The 26740-nt window shown below is 42.2% G+C and overlaps 1 protein-coding gene across 4 annotated transcripts in view; it reads left to right on the top strand.

Annotated features, from left to right (window-relative positions):
* POLR3B (RNA polymerase III subunit B) overlaps positions 1 to 24954 on the top strand; it is a 117842-nt gene extending 92888 nt beyond the window's left edge. For 2 of the 4 annotated variants that reach the window (XM_006069580.4, XM_044941399.2), the window contains 5 exons: positions 11560 to 11663; positions 12218 to 12384; positions 17116 to 17229; positions 18574 to 18747; positions 24209 to 24954. In XM_006069580.4, the coding sequence (XP_006069642.1) occupies positions 11560 to 11663; positions 12218 to 12384; positions 17116 to 17229; positions 18574 to 18747; positions 24209 to 24338 (689 nt within the window). In that variant the 3' untranslated portion in view covers positions 24339 to 24954. The other 2 variants (XM_044941401.2, XM_044941400.2) reach the window with 2 other exon arrangements.
* Positions 24955 to 26740: the final 1786 nt, after the last annotated feature.

Here is a 26740-nt window from a genome sequence, read left to right as displayed (position 1 = left end):
GAACTTGATATAATGGAGGATCATCTCAAGTGCTTATATTATTAATCGATCCATTTCTCAAGCTCTCACTATGTACCAGGCCCGGTTCTCAATATTAGAAATAACAGTGGTAAATACTGACAGAGTCTCTGCTTTCCTGGGATTTATGTTTTCTTGGGGAAGAAAACAGAAAAAAAGTAAACAAAAATACAAACAGAATAATTTAAGGTAGTGATCAGTGTGACACAGGAAGACTAATGCAAAAGTGACTGGTTTTCAGGAAGAGGGGACTGCCCTGTGGATGATGGTTAAGGTCGGCCTCTTGGAGAAAGCAGACTTGAACTGAGACCTCGAGGATGAAAAGAAGCCAGGGACGCAAGGGTCTGGGAGAGTTAAGTTCACCAGCCCTGAGGCGTGAGTGAGCTTGGTACAATCAGAGAAGACACACAAGGGCAGTCTGGCCAGACATGTGCCTGAGCAGGAACACAGTTTGAGGTAGTGAGAGAAAAAGGATGGGGCACAGCGTACAGGGTCATGTGGCCAAAAGAAAGGGATTTGGACTTCATTCTAAATATACTGGGAACCAGCAGGCCTGTTGGGTAGCGACTGTAAGCAAAGGAGTGACAAGATGGAATTACCATTTTAAGAAATCACCCTGGGTTCCTCATGGAGAGTAGACTGGAGGGGAGCAGGCAGAGAAGCCCAGAGGTGGTGGCAGTGGTCCAGGCAGGAGGGGACGGTGACTTGGACAAGGGCAGAAGTGAACAGGAGAGAAGTGATGCATTCTGGGTGTGCTCTGGAATTAGAGCCAGCAGGACTTGCTGATGGCTGAGATGCTGGAGATGGAAAAGACAGGAACTGAGGGTGAGGTCTGTAGCCTGAGCCGCTGGCAAGGTGGTCTATCAAGAAGAGGAGGACCAGGAAGGAACAGTTTTTTGGAGTTAGGCCGGGGCAGGAGTTGAGTTCGGATGAGGCAATGGCACCCCACTCCAGTACTCTTGCCTGGAAAACCCCATGGACAGAGGAGCCTGGTAGGCTGCCATCCATGGGGTCGCACAGAGTCGAACACGACTGAAGCAACTTAGCAGCAGCAGCAGGAGTTGAGTTTGGTTCTCCAGTCTGAGATGCACATTAGACTCCCAAGTGAAAAGGTTGAGTAGACACTTGGATAGAGTCTGGTGCTCCGGGGGGAGGTTGGTACTAGAGATAAAATTTGGGAGTCACCTGCATGCAAACGTCTAGTGTCTTACCTTTTGTGATTAATAGTTTATGAGCATTTTCATCTATATTCCATCCTTTAACCTTTACAGTTCTAGTTGGTATCATTGTTCCTACTATCCAGATCAGGAAATTGAGGGTCAGAGTCGTGAGTGGCTTGCCTCCTACAGCTTAGTGCTGGCAGAGTCAGTTCAGATCCAGATTTCTGATTCCAAGTGCATTGCCCATTCTGTGCCAGGTAAGGTGTCCTCTCTTGGTATCCCATTACCACTCTGTCCCCAAGGTTGCCATGTGTGTGTGTGTGCTCAGTCTTTTACCTGCTGAGCTACGAGGGAAGCCTCAGCTTCCCAGGTGGCACAGTGGTAAAGAATCCGCCTGCGATGCAGGAGCTGTGAGTTCGATCCCTGGGACAGGAAGATCCCCTGGAGGAGGAAATGGCAACCCACTCCGGTAGTCTTGCCTGGGAAGTCCCACGGAGAGAAAAGCCTGGTCAGTCGGCCACAGTGTGTGAGGTCACAGGTTCTGACACAACTCGGCGACTAAACCGCCACCACCACCACCACACCTGGGAAGCCAAGGTTGCTATATTCCCTGGAATTTTCCCTTGAAGCAGACGAAGCCTTTTCCTGAGACAGAATTCTAATTTTTCTTAATATTATATTTAATATTACCTATTTAAATATTAATTCTAGTATTTCCTTGAGGAGATGCAAAATTCCCTTTCATCCTGGACAAGCAGCTTTACATAGCACTTCTCAGCTACCAGTCCAAAGGAAATACTATCCTCACATACCTCATTCCCGAAATGCCTGACGATCCCCCATATTAAGATATACTTCAGACATAGAGCTATGTTACCAGGTATTCCTGTCTATCTAAAATCAACTCATTGTAAAACTCATTGGCCCAGTAGCCTAGCCAGAAGACAGTGTTTGGTTAAAATTTCTAAATCTGTCAAGAGTTAGCCTATGTAGAAGACAAAGAAGATTTTATGTTTGCTTTGTCCACTCTCTTTGTCCCTCTCCTTTGTCCACTCTCCTGGTTTGTCTGGCTCGATGTGGTGGTTAGAGCCAGGAGGGCCCTTGAGGGTAGTGACCTGGACAGGGCTGGAGGGAGCTGACTTGAATATTCATGTGCAGTGGGCACAGCTGGTGGCATCTGCGTGGAGCCTTGCAAGCCACGCAGCCCTCAGCGTGGGGCCCAGAGAGGAGCTGGATGAGGCCTGAGAGAATAAACTGTGAGTGAAATGGAGAATAGTCCACAATGTCCGTTATGCTGTTGCGGCTGTCATGAAGTGAGCCGACCAGAATTTCATAGTGTTGTGATGTGGTGTCTCCTACAATGATTTCTTTCTGTACTGGTCTAGATGCATACCAGCATAAGAGAACTGTTAGTTGAACTAAGCTTTTACTCTTGAAATGTAGACTTTTTTTGGAAGTTTTTTTTTTGGTAGCCTCTCCTGCAAGCTGACACAAGTGTGTTCTCTATGAGAAAAAGTAAAGATTGTTTTGACGTAGGTCATCTTTATGCCCACCTCTCTCACCCCCTCCATTTAGAGCATTAAATTTGTTAGTCTTGGTGTTTAAAAAGCAATGTGACCCTGCAAGTGGCCTGATTTTTGTCTTTTGGTGAAAGTTTACCTTGACAAAGTTGTTATTAGGAATTAGGAAGTCTTTTTTGTATACACACACTGTGTAGATGGCATTTCTGTACCTAATGCCTCTGAAAATATCCTCTCGAACAGACTTGAAAATTTAGTTTTACAGAACATGAGTGTCTATCCCGCTCCAGCCTGATCACTTCAAAGGTGGTGGGATAATTAGTAGCTAAAAGAAACACAGCTAAAGAGGTAGCTAAACAGTGGTAGTTACAAGCTCTGTGTTATAAAAGCTCAAGAAGAAGGTCGAAGAGGCCACAGTACGTGGGTGAACTGGGACAGAAAAATCAGTTCTAACTAGCTGGGTTCAACATCGGTGCTCTGTGATAAGCAAAGCTTGAATGCAATTGATTGGACAGAGAAGGCCGGCTGGAGAAGTGAAAGTATTTGATCAGTAGCTGTTTAAAATGTGGCAGACCCAGTCAGCAGCAGCACTTCCTGTGACCTGGACAACAGAGGAGGACCAAGTAGAGAGAGCCAAGCGTGGAGGAGAGAGAAAGGATTCCATAAGGAAGAGGGAATTAACGTGAAGCAGCCAGGATTCACTCACAACACTCTTTCTGTTTACTTTTTAAACTTTTTACTTTGTATTGGAGTATAGCTGACTAACAATGCTGTAATAGTGTCAGGTGGACAGCAAAGGGACTGGGCCATACATATACATGTGTCTATTCTCCCCCTAAAATACACAACACACTTTTTAGATAAGGGAATTCCAATAGAGTTTTCCAATGGGAAATTCAAAGACTTTTAATGAAGTACATCATCCTGTGGGTCTTTGTGAGGTTCATTGTGCATCTCATCAGTAAATGCATAGTGAATGAGCTCCCCCTCAAAGGAACTGGCCCTTGGTCAGAGATCTCTAGAACAGTTCATCCTTTTAGTAATATGCAAACTATTGGGGAAGGTGAGATGAGTTAGTAATAACCTGTACAGCAAAGTTATGAATTTGTTGTATGTTTGTTTATGAAGGAAGGAAAGCTTACTTTAATTTTAAATTCTGGTGGTGGTGGGAAAATATTAGAACCCCAAAGTCTTGATCTCCTTTCCCAAGTGTTCTCAACATCCAGGTACTTCATAGTGAAGCTATGACCTGTATAATAGATGCATAATGATGCTCCACAGGGGAAAGTAGAGCAGACATGGGTCTGGAATGTTCTTCGTGTTTTCTCTTCACATTCTTCCTTGATCAAATTTATAGATAAGAGTTAAAGACAGGAAGGGGCTTCCTGGTGGCTCAGATGATAAAGGATCTGCCTGCAATGCGGGAGACCTGGGTCCGATCCCTGGGTTGGGAAGATGCCGTGGAGGGGGGCATGGCAACCCACTCCGGTATTCTTGTCTGGAGAATCCCCGTGGACAGAGGAGCCTGGCGAGCTTCAGTCCATAGGGTCTCAGTGAGTTGGACATGACTGAGCGACTAAGCACAGCACACAAAGGTAGGAAGGGGCATTCACATAGAGTGCTGGTTGGAGTCATGTTTGGAACTAGAGTTTTTATTAAAGTCAAAATAATGTGTATAAGCCTCTTCAAATTTGGCATAGGTTCTATATGAACAAGGTTCATCAAGGGCAAACACTTGTATCTTGAGCCTTGCTTTCTATGATGGTCAGTGCATTTATTAGAAGGGTGAGCAGATTTCCTGCTCAGTTGGGTTTTTGTTTGCTTGTTTTATTGTTTAATCCTTTAACAGAAATTACCTGTCAGCCTAAGGAATTCCCAAGTTAAATTTCATTTCAGTCCTCAGGAAACCAAATTATTATATTTCCAGATTTCCTCTGACTTCTGCTGCCATTCACAATGAGGGAGGAAAAAGTGGACTCCTTTGATGTAGGGGGAAAAAAGCAATATATCACTTCTCTCAGAGAACATTTCTCAGTCTCTCATGTGAAAAAGGATTAGCACCTCCAACAAAGGTCCTGGAGATCACAGAATCGGCAGCAACACCAAACAGTATTCCAAAGGAGAGGAAAAACTGTATTTGAGCAAGAGTGTTTGTCCTGGCAAACAGAAGCTTTTTAATAACTGCAAATCTGAGATAATGGCATACCCTCCTCAGCATCGCCCCCTAAATCCTCAAACAGCCAGTTTAAGTGGAGTGAAGTCAACCTTTGTTTTAAAATAGAAATACAGTCTTATCAAAATGCAGTTTTTTTCCACAGGCTGATTCAGCTTATCTATCTTTGGTTCATAGGGATTACACATTTATGGATAACATTGTTTGGAAGATTCATCTTTGACCCTCTCTTGTTCAACAGAAGTTCCATGATAAGGTCACTTGTCTCCATTTTGCATTAATAAAAATTATTCAGCAACCTGCTAAATTAATTTATTAGATTTTAACTGAATGTCTATTAGAAGAAAAGAAAGTCTCCCCTGATTTCCCAACACATTAAAGAATCCGTATACAGTAAGCATGAAGAGGCAGTGGAAAGTAAAAAAAATGTTAAATTTGCTTGTGGCAAAAAATCCAAGAGAAAAAGTTTGTTAAGCAAGGCTGGGCAAAAGCTTTGCTTTTTTCAGACCTTCACTTGTCATTTCAGTTTTCTATCTTATGTTTTCTAAAATTGAGAGAATGAAAAGGCTTTGACTTAGAGTAATAATAATAATACCTTGTACTCATGTAACACTTGAAACCGTCTAAAATCCTCTCTGCTAGTCTGAAGCTTCAAAGTCTGGATGTCTTTGGCTCCCTACTTTGCTTGATCCTTTTGAATGAAAGACTCCAGTGGGAGGGGAGAAGGGGGCTGATGGAGTTAACAGCGTGAGCCCCAAGATAAGGTATACGACACCAGACAGTCCTTCAGAGTTTCCTTCCAAAAAGAAATCCTGGCAACTCTTTAACCTTTGAAATCAAGGTGATTTTTGTCCACATAGACACCTCAGGAAGATTTTATTTAATTTGCTTTTTGAAGAACAAATTTTGGTCTTCGCTAGCTAGCCAGTAACCCTCTGACCTTTTAGTAAATATCCAAGTAAAGCTTTGAAATTAGGGTTTTTAGTGTTTTATGGCCCAGAATAAAAATCTCCAATTCTGTTTCCAAATAGTGTAGCCTCAACACATTTTATTAAGCTCTCGACACATTCAGCCATGTGTATTTTGTAAAGTTCCTATGGTTATTGTTTTACAATAGCTGCTTCCAGAAGCATTGTAAGGGTTTCAATTAATCAGCCCTTTGTGTGCTTCAGACTATGCAAATTTATCACATCAAACCATTCAACTGCTCATGGGAAAGCTGTGTAAAAACTGTATTGTCTTCTAGCGCCTCCTCTCATTGAGAGTGATGTTTTAATAAGAAAGCTAATCAAGTTTTCTTATGCATTATTTATCTGTTAACATGTAAGGAAGAGCCGAATTAAAATTATGTCAACCGGGATATGGCAAGTGATGTGATAGATCTGGAAGCGATTCAACAACAGAACAAAGCTAATATGATTCAACAGTTTTTTTTCCTCCTCCCCTCCCCCTCGGGATTATTTAAGGTGGTGGTGTGGAGAATAAAAGAAGGTTAATTCAATAACTGGAAAGGGGGAAAGGAAGAAAGGAGTAACCACCTGTGTTAGCCTTCCCATTTCGACTTAGAGATTTACATTTCTGAATATGTAAAGGCTTATCGAGATGAGTTTGTTCAAAGTAGAAACACTTCTTATTGAACACGAACAGTTTGAACTTGAAAGCATTCCTGCTGCTTCTTCGGCCCCATTTAGCACCATATTCATCAGCAGTAAGCTACTCTGCCCTGGAAATCCGCAGCCCAGGTCCTGTGAAGTCCTAAGTTATTACGAGACACTGTCCTGATCGCGTGAAATGATCTGCACGGCCCAGTGGAGGGAGCTGCCTTTCAGCCTCTTAAGCCACAGTTAGTGCCACTGCATCTGCCCCTTCCATCCATTCATTAAGTTGGTCTTCTTTGCCTTGCTAGTTTGCTTCCTGCTGAGAGTAATTAGGTTTCTTATATAATAATAATTCCTTGTGTTTAGCTGCCGCCTTTCTCTGAGGACCTGAAAGTACCTCTCAGACATTAGCTCATCTGTTTTTGTAATACAATTTCCTCCTGAGATAGATGCTAATTATTCCCATTCCAAAGACCAAACAACTGAGGCTGCCTGGAACGCAGTGCTTTACCCCGCAGGTAATAATACGGGTTGAATAGCACAGAGACAAAGTAAGATCTCCTGCTTCCTCGATGCCCCGCCCTCCACAGGTCTCAGCGTCCAAGGGGTGATGAACCTTTTATAGATGGCACTCCCCCTGCCCCCATGTCTGAACCTCATTAATACTGGGCTTGGCAGTGATCACACCTTCCCCAAACACCAAGCCTCTTCCTGTGCTGTGACCAATAGAGAAGCATGGCAGCATCATTTCACCTTCGCTTAGTGCTCAGAGTATGAAACTGTGCAGAATAAATAACCTTGTCTAACCAGTACCCACAGAGAGTAAAAGTTGGCAGCGTAGACTCTGATTGGTGTTATTTCGGCAGGACCGGCTCTGCATCACTTAGAGCATTAGAACGTGGTGAGCTGAGCCGGTCCAGGTGTTTTCGTGGTCAGCATTCAGTTGGGCTGCTCTGCTCGGGGCAGCTCTGAAGTGGACCCAAGTCTTGAACCTCTTCATATTCCCACCTCTATCACAGCACTTGTCACACAGCCTGTTAATAGAGGAAAATGATTCTCTCTTTTTCTCTCAGAAAAGAAAGAGTAAAAATATGTAGCAACCTGAAAGTGGTAAATTTAATCCGAAAGTATTTATATTTAGAAGGTAGACTTGCTGCATAAAATTTTTAAAAATTAAAAAGTGAAGCAGAATGTGATCTTAAGGGGAGACCAGGCTGTCAACAAGAGAAAAACCCTTTGCTAGCTGTTTCTCGGCACGTTAAAGTCACACCAAAAATAGCAAGTTAAAGATGCTATTTCAGTTTTTGTCTTGAGCCAGCTGTTACTTGCTTTTCTGTCTCTGTGTGGTAATGTAATGCTTTAGTATTTTTTCCATATCTTTTTTCTTACTTTCTTACCTCTTCTTTCCCCCCTGCCACCACCCCCGTTTGGATTGAAATGGATCCATTACATTAAGACTAGTTTTTTTTAATCCACAAATGACTTTTGAACAACTCAGTTGCTGTTTATAATTAGAAATACTTTCTAAGAGTGATTTGTCAGATTAACTGGAATTTTGTTGGGTAAACCTGTTCTTAAAATGATTTATGTGGTGTTCTGCAAGGCACAGAAATAGAAATAACAAATTCGTGTAAGAGCCTCCACTATCTGGACCGTGACACAGAGAGCCGTGACAGCGGGTCCCCAGACTTGCCTTTGCCGTGTGGCTTGGCAGTCGGACTTGTAGCTTCTTGAGACTCCCTAAGTTCTTCACCTTTACAACTTGATGTTAAGATGGATGGTGACGGAATAATATTTTATTGACTGGGTATCTGTAGACTTTTTCTGCTCTAACTTTCTGTGTTCCAGTTTCTCCCTCTTGTCTGTTTCCATCTGTTAAAAGTTCTGTAGTGTCATCTGTGGTCTAATTCCCACTTGGCCCTTGTGAGTGTGTTAAGTGTTCCAGGCCTGTTAAAGTAGTGTATTTGTATTTCACTGCCAGGCAGTTAGTTGTGCTATAAACAATGGGGTTGAGACACTGGCATGAGCCAGGGGATGAAATTTTATTTTAAAATCTGAAATGCTGCGTAAGCATTTAAGGTATGAATCAGTAATTGTTTCACAACAGCTTCCATTAGATATGGTTTATTTGTAGTCCATCCTCTTTTCAAGGATCCAGGAGAGTGTTAACACACTGAAGCGTACTGCATATCATTTACATTTTTAAACTAGCATTAAAGGAGAGTAACTTTAAAGAGTTGTAAATATCAGAGGAGATTTTTATGCCTCTGTTCCTGGAGAAGCCAAAGTTTTAATTTTTCATTTGAAAAATAAGAGGGAAAAAAAAAAACCTTCCTGCTTTGATTAAAGATTTGAATAATTCTGAAACAGAAATACCTTTAAAAAAAAAAAAAAGAAAAGTCTGGTTCTAAGATAGAGAACTCTGTCCCCCACTGCCTAATGAATTCAGTAAAATACAAAGTTTAAAAAAATCATCTGTCTCATTTGAGATTCGAGATCATCAAATTCTGTCTAAATATTTTGTTTTAACTCCTAAGCTCATTATGGTTTCTTTGTGTTAACTTGTATTAAAATCTGTCAGCTATGACTGGTCTCATAAGCACAGTCAGCGGACCAGAATAAGTTAATTATTTACTTGTGTCACTAGTGCTCTTCATCTAATGAAATGCACAGCTGTGTTGGATCTGCAGTTGGATGTGTAGCACGCATTGTTCCGCAAGTCAGCAGAGGGTAGAAGCCGCAATGATGGAGAGCCCTCAGTTCTTTCTGCTGTTCTGGCTTTCTGTGTCGATTTCATGGATCTTTTATCATTCACTTTCACACAAAACAAACAACACAGGCCTGTCTGCTATGGGAACCATCTTGGCATATAAAAGGGTTTTCAGAGCCTAAAGTAATTTTAAGTTAGCGAAGATTTAATTTTTGGCTTACAGGTGCCCCTTGATTCAGATGTGGCCCCAGCAGTTCCTATTACGGAATGAAAAAAAAAAAATCTGTAAGTGACTTACATAACCAATACTTTTTTAAATTGCAATGTCAGAAAAGGGCTGGTAAGAAAATAATTTCCCAGGAAAGGAAGCTCTCTACCAAATATTAATCAGATCTCAAGCAGAGTTGTTGGAGATTCAGATTTCAGGGGAGGGAGCACTGCTTTCGTTTTAATCACAAAATGAAGTTAAATTTGCTTGATGAAATGTGTCCACTAAGACTGGGAATACAGAATGCAAATCATGTCTTTCTTTACCCTCCACCAATCTGAGTGTGTCCAGCTTCCGCCCGGGGTTCCTGCACCTCCTGCTCCTCACTCCCACCTTCTCCTACCGGGCGAACAGGCAGCTTCCCCTAGAGCCGACGCCAGCATCCCCCTGTGAACTGCTGCAGAAGGGGGTGCTGAAGCTTTTCTTCGGTTTTGTTTTTAAGGGATGTAGCCGAGCCCTTCACCTCCTCACCAGCCAAAGTGACATTCTCACCCAAGCACATCCTGGGACTGGCCTCTGCAGGAATTGCTGTTTTTAACATTTTGTTCACTGCTAAACAATGTTGTTGTCGGTTGCACCTAGATTTACAATTTGATCTCTTTCAGAGTAGACTTCCCAGTAGCCCCAGTGTTTTGTTGGATAATTTCAGTGTAGACAAGATGGATTTTTGGAGAGAAGAAAAGAGTTACAGACTCTGCTTGATTTAAATTCTAACACATTGTAGCTGAATTTGCAGTCAAGTGAACTGACTGTTTCTATGCTTGATGTAGGAAAGCATATGTTCTTTATGATAAACAATACAGCTTCAACCAAAAAGCCAAGTAAAGTACCTACATGCTCTAGAATTCAGCTTCATAAACCTAATTACCATTATTGTTGGCAGTGACTGGAAATCTGAGTATTGATAACTGATGTCCAATAGATAAATGGTGCTCTTTTTCTTTAGATTTCAGGTCTTGGTGCTTATAACACGTCACCAAAAAAAAGTCTCTTTTGAAATAGTTTGAGTAATTATGTAGAAACCAAACTGAGGAAAGAAATGTTTCTTTGAGGACAGTTTCTTTTTAATAGATACAGATGGTTGATAGCTTCAGGTACAAAGGAAAATAAATTTCATATTTTGAAATATTAAAGCATTTTTTCTTGCCCCAATGCCATTGTACACTAGCTTTCTAATTCTGAATTTTGTAGATTGTGGTTAGCAATCTAAACTGTACTCTTGTATTCCTCCTATCAACAAAGAAGTCAGAGGAATTTAAAATTATTTAAGTGGTAAGATTTTATAAGTTAGATTTTTAACTCTACAGGTTAGAATAATATTTAGGGAGTAATAAAGTACAACCAATTTAAGAGACTATCAGTAGAGTGCAGAGAGTTGGTGGGGTTTTGTTTTGTTTTCATGCTTAGAATTTCATGTCTAAATCTAGCCTTTTCTTCCAAGAATAATCTGGCATTTAATTTCCTTGTTCAACTTCACACTTAAATCTGAGGTCCCTTTCTGATGCGCTGTCAACTATAGGAATTACAGTTCCTTAGGGCAGCTTAGAGAAAGCCAGGGGAGCCGGGGCAGAAACCGGCCCCCCAAGCCAAGGGCTCAGCAGCCAGTGGGTAGACCCGTCAGCACATCGGCCACGCACAAGTACTCCTTGTCCCAGGTTTTAAAACCACAATTTAAACACACCCCTCGCTCAGTCAGCTCTCTGTGTTTGGTGGTCAGAGAACTCACATTCCTGGGACCTGGGTATGGCACATCAGGTGCTGGTGACGCAGAGCGAGGCCGCTGCTGACCTGCAGCTTCAGGGCTCCTGACGGGGCCAGGACTGCTCTCCCCTCTCCATGGCTGGAGAGGCTGGCCTGGCAGCCGACGGCACGCTGTGTGTTGTGCCAACAGGCCAGTCCGCAGGCTGCAGGGCCTTCCCGCCGGGACAGTTGTTTCGAACCATTTGTCTAGCAGGGCGGTTGGAAATTGCTTTTGTTAACTCCTGATAGAGACCACGGAGAAGGTTTGAGAGCACCGGAGATAGAAATGGCAATGAGGAGATCCCGGTTCAGTTCTGTGCTCTTCCTTCCTGCCGACTGGCTGTACGCGGCTCGAAATCTTCTCTCCCCCAGGTGTCTGCGGCTTGATCGTCCCTCAGGAAGACATGCCATTCTGTGACTCTGGCATCTGTCCGGACATCATCATGAACCCTCATGGCTTCCCATCTCGAATGACGGTCAGTCCGTTTTTCAGAGATGCTGCTTTTAAGGAAGAGGGCAAGGCAGTTGGAGGAGACGGGACCCTGAAACTGATTTTCAGAAAGGGCCCTTTGAGCAAAAATAGGTTCCTGACCAGGTGGGCTGATCTAACAAGGGGAGGCAGAGAGGCCTGGGCTGTTCTTCAATGGCAGTCTTCTGAGTGACGAAATTACTCCCCAGCAAAAGATTCCGTCATATCAAACCTAATGCATCTCCCTCTCCGTGGTTGTCATTGGTCAGCCTGGCTCCACCACTGACCAGCCTTGGGACTTCAAAGTCGCTTAACCCCTTGTTCTTCAGTTTCCTCGTGGGCTAACAGAGGGAGATAATAGTATCTATCCCATTGGGGTTTTGGAGGCATAAAGCTTAGGTCACAGTAAGAGAGGGTAAATATTTGCTGCTCTTAATTTGTCACTCTTATTAAGAGTAATAGTCTCATAATCTTTGGGGGGAAGGAAGGCCAGAGCTAAATAAACCAACAGAATTCCTGCACCACAGGAAGGTGTTACTTAAATCTGTTCACATCACGCAGGTGGGAAAGCTAATCGAGCTGTTGGCAGGCAAGGCCGGCGTGTTAGATGGCAGATTCCACTACGGCACCGCGTTTGGAGGCAGTAAAGTGAAGGATGTGTGTGAGGACCTCGTCCGCCACGGTTATAACTACTTAGGGAAAGACTACGTTACATCTGGCATCACAGGGTGAGTGTGTGTTTAGACATCTTAAAGGAAAAGCATGGTTTTATTAAAGTAAAAGTCTGATAAGACTTAAGAGCCCTTAAAATATACAGCTGGACTTTTTAAAAAAATCTGAAACAAGAAAATCCAGGTTGGTGCTGGATGTGGGAGCTAAGCTCTGGTGGTCATGACTTTACAACATGTGTGTCGCACGTCAGCACTCTGTATACTGTTCTGATGTTGTATGTGAATTATATCTCAGTTAAACTGGGGAAGCGGAGAGAAGAAAAGTTCGAATTTAGAAAACTAGGGCTTCCGGGGTGGCTCAGTGGTAAAGAATTTGCCTGCCAATGCAAGATACACAGATTTGATCCCTGCTCGGGGAAGACCCCACATGCCTCGGAGCAACTAAGCCCACATGCCACAACTATTGAGCCTGTGCTCTAGGTCCCGGAAGCTGCAGCTACTGAGCCCACGCGCCACAGTTACTGAAGCCTGTGCACCTGGAGCCTGTGCTCTGCAACTAGAGAAGCCTGCCCACTGCAGGAAAGAGTAGCCCCTACCTGCTTGCTGCAACTAGAGAAAAGCCTATATAGCAACACAGATCCAGCACAGCCAAAAATATAAACAAATAAATAATTTTTTTTTTAATTAAAAAACTGATAAATTCAGGAATGCTGTTTTGCTGAGGAGGTTCTCATTTAAAAAGTAGAAAAGATCTTATTTACTAGGATTACTACACAACTTTTAAACAACACATCAATTGTGTATAATACAAAGTCTCTTAACTGTTGACCTTTCTCTGTACTTCTATGATGAATTTCAGGCATTTTGTGCTCTAACAGATAGCCTGAGGCCTAATGTTTGCACATTCATTCTCCAACAGCATGTTAAACACCTTAGTATATAACAGTGAACAGAATAGACATGGTCCCTGACCTGTGCATCTGACCATTGAGATTTGTCACTAGACATTAAAAGATATAGATTACTTTCTCAGATGATCTACCCAGACTGTAATAATGTGAATTTCTTTAGGTGTATCATGGTTGAGATATTATAGAAAATCACATTACAGGAAAAAAGTGATGGTCCATTTCAAAAATGATTCCGTGAAATAGCTAATGTCCATTTCAAAAGAAAAGTTGTCTTTGCTCAACTGATCATTTTACGCTTTGCTTCTCATCCAGAAATAATGCAGTAGTTGACCAGAAGGTGTGCAGAACTGGTAACTCAATTTGGTGGACCTTCTGAACATAATTTTACTGGAAGATTTGAATGGGTTGTGCCCTGCTTCCTGTGAACAAAACTGTAGACTATGTCTACACCACCTTCTCCAGTGCCTCCAGCCAAGCCATTCATCTCAGTGGCAAAGTTTGAGAAACACTGTTTTAGCTTGTTAGTTTAAAGTTCCACACAGGACTTACAAACATATTCACCCACCAGCTTTCATCTCTTGTCATATAAAAGAGCATAGTTAGGAGAAAAAATTGCATATGGCTTTATTCAGTTAATGATAGAATGGCGTTAGGTGACAGAGTTCCAGAAATTCTACCATGAAGAGCCATACAGTGGAGAAATAGAATCATTTATTATTAAAAGCTGGAAAGAAAGGGGGTCATTGTGACCCCCTTGTACAAATAAGAAAACTGAGATAGAGAGATCCTGCAATTACTTTGTGACAGGCCTAGGGTGAGAATAGTGTCTCCTGACACCCTGTCCATTGAGCCTTTCACTCTACTGTGTCTTCCAAGAGTCTGGCTGTACTTAAGCCAGCAGAATGTCTTGATAGATGTAAAAGTCTTTGCTAGTGGTGCTGAAAGCACTGTAAGATGTATACCACGCAAGCAGGGGCAGGTGCTTTTGTGTCCTCTCTGCTGTGTCTTTTGTTTTCTTTGCTCTTTCCATCTTGCATCAGGCTGTGGCCCAAAATTTACTTAGTAGGGAAAGCCCTGGATTTGAGTCACTGTACCACTCACCAGCTCTTATTTAGCCCTCTGTGCCTATTTCTTCATCTTAAACAGAGGGAAGACAGTCCCTCCCTCCCTGGACTGAGTTATGGATTAAGTCATGAGTTAGAAGGAACATACTAGATGCTTCCTTTCTTTTGAGGAAGAAGTTCTGGGGCAGCTATACATGTTTTTAAAGGCATCTTTCTGGCTGCTCTTGCTCCAAACTGAAGAAAAAAGCTTTCTACTATCAAAGCATTTAAATATTCACTCTCTTTTGAAACTCTTAGTACACCTTTTCTAAAGGCTCATGAGTCAGCTATGTGACAGATGTTGACCAAGTGCCAGTTGTGTGCCAGGCAGAGTCATTAGTGCAGGGACCACAGTGACAAGGAGATGAAGTGCTTATCCTGCAGAGTTGACTTCTCCTGGGGAAAAGAGGCGATAATCAGAGAAATAACAAATGTATTTTTTAATACCAAACAGTGACAAATACTCTGGACAAAATATAACCTAGGTGAGAGCTGAGACAATGCCCTGGCACTGTGATGCTGTGGTGCAAGGAGGACCCCATCAGGGTGCATCTCTCTGAAGAGGTGGCGTATTTGACAGAGCCACATGAGTACCTGGTGAAGACTGTTTCAGGCAGAGGGGACAGTGAGTGCAAAGGCCCTGAAGCAGACAGGCATGCTACATTTGAGGAGCAGTGAAGAAGCCAGTGTTGCTGAAGTAGAGTTGTGTGGTGGGGAGAGGGAGTAGAAAATGAGTCAGGTGGACAGGAACCAGCTTGTGTTAGACCTTGTGGCCATGATACACAGTTTGGGTGATACAGATTCTGAATGTAATGGGAAACCACTGGGAATTTAGAGCAGAAGAATGACCTGCTGTGAGCTCTGTTTTAGAAGGAATCACTCTGGCTTATTGTGTAAAGAATAGATTGTTAAGAGATAAGAGTAGAAGCAGAGAGACAGATCAGAGGATTGTCTGCAGTGGTCCAGGCAAGAAAGGAAGGTGACTTGACAAGGGTGGCAACCGTGAAAGAGGGGTTGTCCTATATACACTCTTTCACAACCTGTTTACATTTTTTTCACTATTCTTTTTAATTGAATGAAAGACTCTTCATTTTATAGTGCTTTATGATTTTCAAAAGTTTCACACATGGTTTCATATAATCCCATAATAACCCTTTTTCTCCTACCCCTATACTGCCCCTTTCTCTTCCCTCTCCTCACTGGTAACCAGTAGTTTGTTCTTTATGAGTCTGGTTCTTTTTTGTTTTATTTACTAATTTGCTATAATTTTTAGATTCCACATATAAGTGACATCATATGGTATTAGACTTTCTCTCGCTTTTTCACTTAGCATAAGGCCCTGCAAGTTCACCTGTGTTGCTGCAAATGGCAAAATGTCATTCTTCTTTATGCCTGAGTAGCGTTCCATCATATAGATATTACCACATCTTCTTTATCCACTCATCTGTTGATGGACACTTAGATTGCTTCCATACCTTGGTGATTGTAAATAATTTTTAAATGTTGTATGGAAACACAAAAGACCCCAAAGAGCCAAAACAATCTTGAGAAGGAAGAGTAGAGCTGGAGGAATCACTCTCCCTAACTTCAGACTGTACTACAAAGCTATAGTAATCAAAACAGGATGGTATTGGCATAAAAACAAACAGATCAATGGAACAGGATAGAAATCCCAGAAATAAGCCCACACACTATGGTTAATTAATCTGTGACAAAGGAGGCAGGAATATACGGTGGAGAAAAGACAGTCTTTTCAATACGTGGTGCTGGGAAAACTGGACAGCCACATGTAAAAGAATGAAATTAGAACAAACTCTAACATCATACACAAAAACAAACTTAAAATGGATGAAAGACTGAAATGCAGGACTAGATACTATAAAACTTCAAGAAAAGAACATAGGCAGAATACTCTTTGACATAAATTGCAGCAATATTTTTTTTAATCCATCTCCTAAAGCAAAGAATACAAAAGCAAAAATAAGCAAATGGGACCTAATTAAACTGAAAAGCTTTTGCACAGCAAAAGAAACATCAATAAAACAAAAAGATAATCTAATGAATGGGAGAAGATATTTGCAAATGATAAGATTGGTAAGTGGACAGGGTTAATATCCAATACATAAAAACAGCTTATATGGCTCAACATTAAAAAAACAAAAACCTAATTAAAAACTGGATAGAAGAACTGAATAGACTTTCTCCAAAGAGGACATGCAGATGGCCAACAGGCACATGAAAAGATATTCAGCATTGCTAGTTATCGGAAATGCAGATCAAAACCACAATGAGATACCATCTCACACCTGTCAGAATGGCTAACAAAAAGAACAAATGTTGGCGAGGATGTGGAGAACAAGGAGCCCTTGTACACTGTTGGTGGGAATGTAAATTGGTGCAGCCACTGTAAAAACAGTATGGAGATTTCTGAGAAAGCAAAAAATAAAAACTACCATATGACTCAGGAATTCCATTCCAGGTTGTATATCCAAAAAAACCAAAAACCCTAATTTGAAGAGATACATGCACACAGTGTTCATAAATTTTGATTTCTAATCGAACAGTATATCTTTTATTGCATCTGTGGTACTTTTACTTTTTCAGTTCTAGCATTTTGTTTACTGCAGTCTGAAAGTCACTCTCTTGCCCATTCTTTCAGTCATAAACTCATTCAAAAAACAGATTAGGACCTGCCAGTGATGAGTCCTAAAAACGGTTGTCTCTTGTTAGCCCAAACTTAGTTCCTTAACCTAAAACTCTGACCTTTCTTGCAGTGAGCCCTTGGAAGCATACATCTATTTTGGCCCTGTATACTATCAGAAACTGAAACACATGGTGCTTGATAAAATGCATGCCCGGGCCCGGGGACCACGAGCTGTCCTTACCAGGTAAGAGAAAAGCATTTATAATGTAGTCAAGTCTACGTTGCATTTCTCAGATGTAGCAGTAGGCAGATGTCAAAATTTAGGGTGTTAGGTAGGCATCAACAAAATTCACATGTCTGATTAAAGTGAGAAAATAGCCACCAATTGAAAATCAATTCATAGGTAAGCAAACCTATGGAAGGTCTTGCCAGTAGTCTCCTAACAAAGTCATTTATCCTGTACCAGTTGGGGCTTGGGTCCCTAACCTTTTAAAGTATTCTCAAGCCCAGCAGATACGGAAACCACAGGAAGTCCATTTAGGGGCCAGTTCTCATACAAGAAGGAACGGCCTGAGTGGGACACACAGAACCTTCCCAGTCTCTGGGGAACCTCCCATCTGTCTCAGAACTCCATCCTTCCAGGGGATTCCTGATCTATTCCAAATTTTATAGAAAACTCTCTCTGCTTCTTCCCATGTTTAATTTATATCTTAGTAGTAAAGCTCCTCTCTGGAGCCCTGGCAATAGCTATTGGGCACCCAGGTTTCTTCCATAGTGTGTTCTGCTTAGTTTTTCTATTTTTAAATAACAGAGAACTGAGACATCTTTGAAAATACTCAAAAGACTTTCTCCCCTGATTGGACGACTCTCGGGTGCTGATAATGCTGATAGTGATGGCGATAGTAACGCTAGCACTGCTGTTCTGTGTGATTATATTTTAACTTACTGTTGTGTCACAGAGGATTGTGTGATTATTATTTCCACCTAATGGTAATATTAGCAGCCACTCGGGTTACGTCTCTTCTCATTGAAGGCTCTTTGGGCTAGATTGTCTTACATGCATTTTTACAAATGAGACTGAGAGGCTGAGCAGCATGCTTTTGGTCACTGTCTACAAGCAGTTTGACAAATACCATACAATATCACTTACATGTGGAATCTAGGAAAATGGTATAGATGGGCTTATTTACAAAGCAGAAACAGAGTCATAGATGTAGAGAACCAATTTATGGATACCAAGGAAGGAGAGGGTGGGATGAATTGGGAGATTGGGATTGTATAAAATAGATAACTAATGAGAACCTACTGTATCACACAAGGATCTCTATTCAGTGATCTGTAGTGACCTAACTGGGAAGGAAATCCGAAAAAAAGTGGATATAGGTATATATATAGCTGATTCACTTTGCTGTACAGCAGAAACGAACACAACACTATAAAGCAACTATACACCAATAGGAAATTAATTTTAAAAAATAGAAGCAGTTTGAATCCAGGTGAGCCGTGCTCTGTAGCCTTGTGCTTTTAGCCAGCATGTGATGCTGCCTCTTTGTTTAGTACCAACACATTTGTCTGACTTGTTCCAAAGGCAGCCCACTGAAGGTCGATCTCGCGATGGTGGTTTGCGTCTTGGAGAAATGGAACGTGACTGTTTAATCGGTTATGGAGCCAGTATGCTTTTACTAGAGAGACTAATGATTTCAAGTGACGCCTTTGAGGTTGATGTCTGTGGGCAATGCGGACTTCTGGGGTACTCCGGCTGGTAAGTGGATACCACGTGTCTCTCGCACCACATCCCTTGCCTCTTAAATCACAGCTCAGAGTTTCAACCTGCATCTTCCCCACATATTCTGCAGCCTTCCCTATCCAGGCATTCCGGAATTCAGGATTCTGTATGTACATGCTTAGTTTGTCTGCCTGATGTTCTGCTCTCTACGACCACTACAGTTTAAACTCCCAAGGAGACTTTGTCTTCTTTTTAATGTTATCTCAAGTACCTTTTATAACACTGCTGCTGCTACTGCTAAATCTCTTCAGTCGTGTCCAACTCTGTGCGACTCCATAGACGGCAGCCCACCAGGCTCCCCCGTCCCCACGATTCTACAGGCAAGAACACTGGGGTGGGTTGCCATTTCCTTCTCCAATGCAAGAAAGTGAAAAGTGAAAATGAAGTCACTCAGTGGTGTCCGACTCTTAGCGACCCCATGGACTACAGCCCACCAGGCTCCTCCATCCATGGGATTTTCCAGGCAAGAGTACTAGAGTGGGGTGCCATCGCCTTCTCTGTTTTTATAACACTATTCATCTGTAAATACTAGCAGATTCAGAATTATAGCATATTTTAACTAGTATCCTTCAATAGAAGACCGTGTCAAATGCCCTTGTTTAACCTCAAACCCAAAGAACCAGGTATGTTGCCCCAGCTCTTATAGCAAATTGGTGGCAGAGCCTGGACCTTGTCTGTACCCTCTCTGCTTTACATTTGGCCTGTGAATTCCCTGAAGTCAGAGACCACGTCTGTCTCGGTTTTTCACTCAACAAACATTGAGTAAGAATCAGCTACATGCCAGACACTGTTCTAGGCCCCAGAGTTATAGTGGTGAATAGGACAGATGAATGGCTGCTCACAGGGAGCTTGTCTTCTAGCTCATTCTAACTCCACTCTGTCTTGTCTACCTCTGCTTCTCCAGCCTGGGGCCTTTTTGATGCTAAATCAAATATAATTGCTTAGGATTATCCATAGATAAATTGCATAATTCATAAACTTTGTAATTTCTGTGTTGAGTTCAGTACACAGGCCAGTTAAAAGATGATACTCCGTATTTTTTGTTTGTGCGTGTTTTCCTCCTTATACTGGTTCTGCTCCACCACTGAAGAGCAGCTGCTCTCCTTAGGTTAGTCATGATCCAGAGCCCTGAAATACCCCTGCAGGCAGGAGGGCCAGCAGTTCCCTGGTTGTTTACTCACTCTTCTGCCAGAGATGAGGTCTAGCAGGGTATAAGGCAGATGCTGTGGAACAGGAAATAGCCTCAACTCCCTCACCCACTCTCGCAGAGCCCCTTCCCCCACTGTGTCCCGCTTCAGAGCCTCCTTCCAGAGAGAACCCCAACTTTTTGCCATGTGTTGCTGCCAGTTTCTTGGTGAATGAAAGCAAATCAAGAGTTGGAATGAGTGAACTTCTTTGAACACTGTATATACCTTGCTAGTTACACAACAAAACCCTTTAGCCAGTTAATGATTTTTTTTTTTTTTTTTTTTTTTTTGGTGTAAAATAGTTGAGAAGGAGTCGTCTGTTTCTTCTTATCTGTGAAGAAATCATTTCGTATTAAAAACCCAACACAAGAGGTGGCTGTTTGCACTTTGTTCCTTTCACACGATGGCAGAGAGGAGGCGACAGTATTCTAAGCATAAGCCTGGGCTTTGCTTTATCAGTGACATGGGAGGGGGTGTTTCAATTCTGAGATGTCTGTTTGTCTTTTGAAATGCATATTGAGTTTGCTTTTTATTGTTCTGGCTATGTAACACACCAACAAAATGTGTAATAGCGAGATGCCTGGAACTAGTTTTACTATGCTTAAGTCTTCTAATTTGGTGCAAGGACTTTTTTTTTTTTAAGTTTAAACTACAAGCACGTATTGTTCACATATATGGAGGCAGGGAAGTTCAAGATCAAGGTTTCAGCAGATGTGCTGTCTGGAGAAGGCCTACCTCCTGGTTCGTAGACAGCCATCCTCTGGCACAAGGATCTCAAAGTAATTTATTTTGAAAAGATGGTGCAGAGGAATCATTTTATTAAGAACAGGGATCATGAGACTTCAGAGTTTCCTTTTCTTCTCCATTCTCCCCACATTCCCTCCTGTGCCTCCCACTCAAAGAAGAAAGAGAGAGTGTGTGTGTGACAGGGAAGAGAAAGAGCAAAAAAGAACGGAAGCAGATGAGCTTCATTCACATACTTTGAAAACCTTCCCCTGTCTTCCGCTGAATACTCGGGGAAACTCATATAAGCTGTGGTTGATCTCCTCGTTCTTCTGTTAAATTCTCATCTCCTTTGCTGCTGATCGTTTGATGGCAGTGCCTGATTTTGAAGCTCATGTGTTCAATGTGTATTGTATTTGAAATCCCTTGAAAGAGGACTAACTCAGGTTATACAGTTTAAGGGTCTTTACTGTAATTAAACAGACATAGATATGCCGTAGGTCTGATTTTGAGTAGCCTGCTTACAGACCACTCAACCCTTGTTGCCAACATAAAAAAATAAAATCCTCACCCACTCTGGGAGTCTGGCACCCTCCTTGCGCTGCTTCCTAGCAGAGGGGCCTAATGATGCTGTCATTTTCCCGTCCTTACCTGATCAGGCGCGCTGGGTTGTGTGGGAGGGAGCATGGGGCATTTGTTGGAGGAAGTCGCTCTTTAATGAACAGCACAATGGAGGCTGAGTAATTAGAGCAGTTCAGAACCTTGAAACTGGCCTTTTGTCAGTGATTTGCACATTAGTAAGGCATTGCTATGGGGATGTTTACAGCAAGACTGTTGTTCTGCAGAAGACACGGAGGGCGTAAGTCACAAAAGAGAGGAAAACTGCCGAGAAAAGAAAATCCCTATTCGGATAATTAGCTCGTAGAGGATATTTTACTGGACAGTCATTCCTCATGTGAAGCCACAGCCTCCTTCCACTGCCTTCGCCTTAAAAAATCAGTTTCTTTTCTTGTTGTTTGGGTAAAGTCTCTTCCTTTGGAACTCTTTCAGAAATAGGGTAAAACATTATATATTTTTATTTATGTGTATTTTATCTGTATATATGTGCATGTTTTATCTGTATATATTTATGCATGTATATATGCACTGGAACATCTTAAATGATGAGAAATATTTAATAATAGAGAAGATTAGTGGACTTTCTGGATTATGAATCAGCACATATGGAAACTTTAAACAGATGAGCTTGGATTGAAGTCACAGGATAATGTACTGGTCAGGAGAATCAGCAAGACATTCCCCCAGTTAAATCCATTTCTCCAGTTTAGTTAAAGCATGAACATGATTCCAGAATAAACTAGATCAACCCAGGCACATTTAAAAACATAATTCATAAACTGTAATGCATTAATGAGGTTTTTAGGTAGTCTTTTAGGAAAAAGTCATCCATAATGTTCCTATTATTAGTGTTGATGGAATCAGATCTCCACAGTGCTTGTTAAGGTCTCTGCAGGTCCCCTGGTGGGGACCCGGGCATGGGTCCATCGTGGTTTGTCCTTTTTCCCTCCATCTCTCCTTGTAAAGTTCATATCTGCATAGTCACCCACCATCTCGTTCAAATTCTCAGCCTTAATGCTTTTCTAAAATTAATAAAGCTTTATTTTACTGATGGCAAAAATGACCCCTGAATATTTTTATTATATTCAGTTGTAAAAAATACATATATATAGAAAAAATTGTCATGTTTGTGACAATACAAATTCCTGCCACCCACAGATGACCACTGTCAACATTTTAGTGACCCTTTGGGGACATTTCTGTTTGCCAGTTGTTCTGTGGTTTAGTTACTAAGTCATGTCCAACTCATGGACTGTAGCCCACCAGGCTCCTTTGTCCATGGGATTCTCTAGGCAAGAACACTGGAGTGGGTTGCCATTTCCTTCTCCAAATAGTCTGTACCCTTTTTTACTTTAAATCATGAACCCCTTTGAGATTCTGATAATAGCATAAAAATAAAGTTATATGCACCAAAAAATCTGGTTACAGATGATTTTGGAAGCTTCATACTTTTACTGAAACCCGTCTGAGAACCCTCCATGTAATCTCACTGTTGAGTAGACTGCTTTTTCACTCCACACTGTGTCCTGATCACCTTTACATTTCACTAATCTGGGTCTGGCTGCACAGGGTTCTTCTGCATAAATGTCCTGTAATCACAGAACCAGTAATTTATTGGACATGTGAGTTCTAGCTTTATGCCGTTATAACCAGTTTGACCATGAACATTCTTGTGCCACTTTTGTGGTTACTCAGTGAAATGACACACACCTCTACGTGTTTAACACACGTTGTCTTACTGCTCTGTTCTGCCCATCACTAAGGAATCTCCCTCCAGCCCCCAGTCAGCACTGACTCTTCTAAGCCATGGTTGCTGTCCCTCCTACATTCATTTTGCACCCTGTTACCTGGGAGGATCCAGTTTTCTACCTGTTAAGTTTCAGGATATATACTGGAAATCTATTGTCCCAGGTACCCCAGACCCTTGAGATACAGGGTGAGGTCCTATTTTGGTCTGAAACCTAAGAGAATAATTCAGCTTCTCTCCTGGGACCCTTCTTCCATTGTAGCCATTGATTAAGATGTAGGTTCAGTTCACTGACTTTTCCTGAAGGAAGAGAAAAGAAAACTAATTGAAAGAGCAGATACGTTGGCTCGGAGCGGGTGCTGTTGTGAGGATAAAATGGGAATACATGAACACACACAGGAATCAGTGCATTGTGAGCACAGTGGCCTCCAGGACTAAGGGAAATATCTATGCTTGAAGAGCACTGGAAAAATAAGTAGCACGTGACTGACACCACCTTCCTGTATGAAAGTCTTCTCTTGCCCATCACACTTCAAGCATTTCAGTGACAGAAAGCAAATTGAGCATCTTGTCTAGAATTGTATAGAGCAGTAGTAGCTTTTCAACTACAGGGATAGGGACTAAATTGTTTTGAAATTCTTTCAACAACAAAGACTAAATCTGAGTAACTTTCAGATAGTTCAAATTTCTGGGCCTCATTCAAAACAAGTGTATAGGCAGATATTTTGCATTTTAAAGAAAAAGGTCTAGAAGTGTGGATGCAACTGATTAAAAGTATGTGCTTTTAAAACTGGGGGAGTGGTATTTGGTTTGTTTTTTTCTTTTCCTGCCTTGGATGCTTCTTTTTATTCCGGGGGTGTGTACATAAATATTTGAAGAAGGAAATGGCAACCCACCCTAGTATTCTTGCCCAGAGAATTTGATGGATAGAGGAACCTGGTGGGCTACAGTCCATGGGGTCACAGAGAGTCGGACATCACTGAGTGACTGACACTTTCACTTTCATACATACTTATTTGATAGTGTGAATGATAGTGTGAGGACTAGGAAATGAGGGAACTCAATAGGATGGTCGTGGAATGGGCAGAGCGCATCTTCCCTTCCTTCGCGCTGCCTCTGCCCCCGAGTTGCTGTCCCTCTAACGCAGCTGACTTGGTTTCAGGTGCCACTTCTGCAAGTCGTCCTGCCACGTATCCTCCCTGCGCATCCCGTACGCCTGCAAGCTGCTCTTCCAGGAACTGCAGTCCATGAACATCATCCCCAGACTGAAACTGTCCAAATACAATGAGTAAGGATGGCAGATGGTTATTTTAAAAGAACGGTTGATATGTCCAACGCAGTGGAAAGCGGAAGAGATGAGGACCACCTCTACTCTGGGGTGTTCAAACATCCTTTGAATTGTTCTCTCTCTCAAAAAAAACAAACCACATAATTGATGGAGAGGCTTCTTATACATCGGGAAACTTGGCTGAGCAACCTCCATCAACGAGCCTCATGCCACGGGAGACGTGCCAACAATACAGACTCTAGTGAAGTCTCTTGTCCATGTACCAAATGTGATTCACAAGTGGATGTGAACTAAAAGATAAACTTTTATTTATGGCCTGGTATCTTGAAATTCACTCATTAGAAAGACCTTCCTCCTTAAGAAAATAATGTTTAGGGTCAAAGAAAACTCAAGATTCTTAGGAAACAGGAAGAATCTGTTTGAGTTGGTTGACTCCTTTGTCTGGGAGGCTGTTCTGAGCTGTGTCTCTAGGAAAACAACAGCAGGAAGCTGAGAGGATAAGCGGGGTCTTTCTTGTCTGGTGCAGTGAGGGGATAAATTTTCCCAACAATTGAATCTTGTCTTTATACACCCAACTTTTTAATTCTATTAATAAATGTCTTCCTACCCTCTTAAGTTTACCAAGGATGTCACCTTGTCTTAAGGACTAACTGCTACTCTTCTGAACCGCCATGATCATATGCAATAACATTTGTTGAGTATCTGAAAATAATTCCATGGATGCTTTGTTAAGTTTTCCATCCCTTCCATTCCTGCCAGGATGTTTAGCTGTTCATTTGGTTTTTAATTGGACAGCACTCTTCATCCGATTCTATAATAGGTTGTTCTTAATTGCTTTGCCCTGAAGCCAGATAAATATTTGTGTTAGGGATTGTTTGTAAGTCAGAAAAGCTTTGAATAGTGGTCTAAGGCCAGGTCCCCAGCATGTCACATTCAGCTTGTGCCACAGAATATTAATAGGTGTTCTAGAATCAAGGTCCAGTGTCAGATAAGGTTGAGAAACAGGGTGTATCCATGTTAAACTACCACAGACTTGTTCAGAGGCTTTACCAAGCTACTGTTCTGAGACCTCTGAAAGAGGGAGCCAGGCTAGTCACTGATATGGGAAGCCAACCTCAACAGTCTCACTCAGGTCCTGAGGTTTCTCAGGATGGAGTGCCAGGGAGCAGACCTTCTCCAGCTGTCTCCACATGTCTCTGTTCCCTTCAGGGACTGGGTAGGATTTACAAAGGCAGAGGGGTTTGCATGCCCAAATCTCTTGCTTCAGCTGGTGGTTCCTTCTTTGCATCTGGCTTTGTTGTTCTCAAGAGTGTTGGTGCCTGAAGATGACTCGACTAGATTGAATGTGTATGTCCTGCATTTTGCGGGCCGTATAAGGAGCTTTGTACGGTAACTTTGACTATTTCCTGTTACATGACAACTCACTATCAACTCTGCTAGAGATGCCGTAGCCCTGCCCCGTGAGGCATTCCACGACAGTGACCCCTGGGAGGGGCTGCCAGCATGCAGAGTGCTGGCATGGGGGCTTCATCACATCCCCATTGTGAGACCCTGTACTGAGGATAGAAGGGGCAGGACACGACTGCTGCCCCAAGGGGCTCAGAGCCCAGTGGGGGAGACCAGACGCCACTAGTCATGGGACACTGCCCGTCAACCAGTGCTGAGGCTTAACCCGGCAGTGCTGAGGGTTAGCTGTGCTCTGAAGTTTCTGAAACAGCCCAAGAAGCTGAAGCTCCAGGTGGCTGACTCACCCTGTGCCCCACCGCTGATGGGGAACAGTAGGGGCCTGGAGACCAGGGTTCCTGATTTGGAGGGCTCACTTTGGGTTTCATCCAGGATTCTTATTTTTCTGGGGTTTTTTTTTTTTTTGAAATTTTTTTTTATTGTGAAATTCACATACTATTTTATGTGCTATTTATTTATTTATATTTTATGTGCTATTTTAACCAATAACTGTACAGTTCAGGGGCACTAAGTACATTCACATTGTGCAACTCGGACCATCATCCACAGGATTCTATTTTTCAGTCACTAAATGTGACAGTTCTTTGTTTTTTTTTTTTAATTCAAGTGCCACTGAGTATTTGAATTCTTAAACTTCTTTTTTCAAAAACAATTCAGTCAGTTCTGAAGGGAATTTGGCTAGGAAGTTCCCAGTTCTCCAAGTTAACAAAGATCTAGAAAGTGTGGGTTCCAAACTGAGACCTCCTTAGAGCAAAAAATTGTGTCAGGTTAGTAATTTCAAAAACCAGCAGACACACCATTTGAGTAACTAGTTGACTGAATAATATTTTGATGAAAAGAACCCAGAATTGATATGAGCTCCACTACAGCTTTATTTCGGAGCAGGCAATGGCACCCCACTCCAGTACTCTTGCCTGGAAAATCCCATGGACGGAGGAGCCT

This window comes from Bubalus bubalis, chromosome 4 (assembly GCF_019923935.1).
Source record: "Bubalus bubalis isolate 160015118507 breed Murrah chromosome 4, NDDB_SH_1, whole genome shotgun sequence".
Classification (NCBI taxonomy): Eukaryota; Metazoa; Chordata; class Mammalia; order Artiodactyla; family Bovidae; genus Bubalus; species Bubalus bubalis.
The sequence above is the reverse complement of the archived record's forward strand: the minus strand, read 5'-3'. Positions and strand labels throughout refer to the sequence as shown.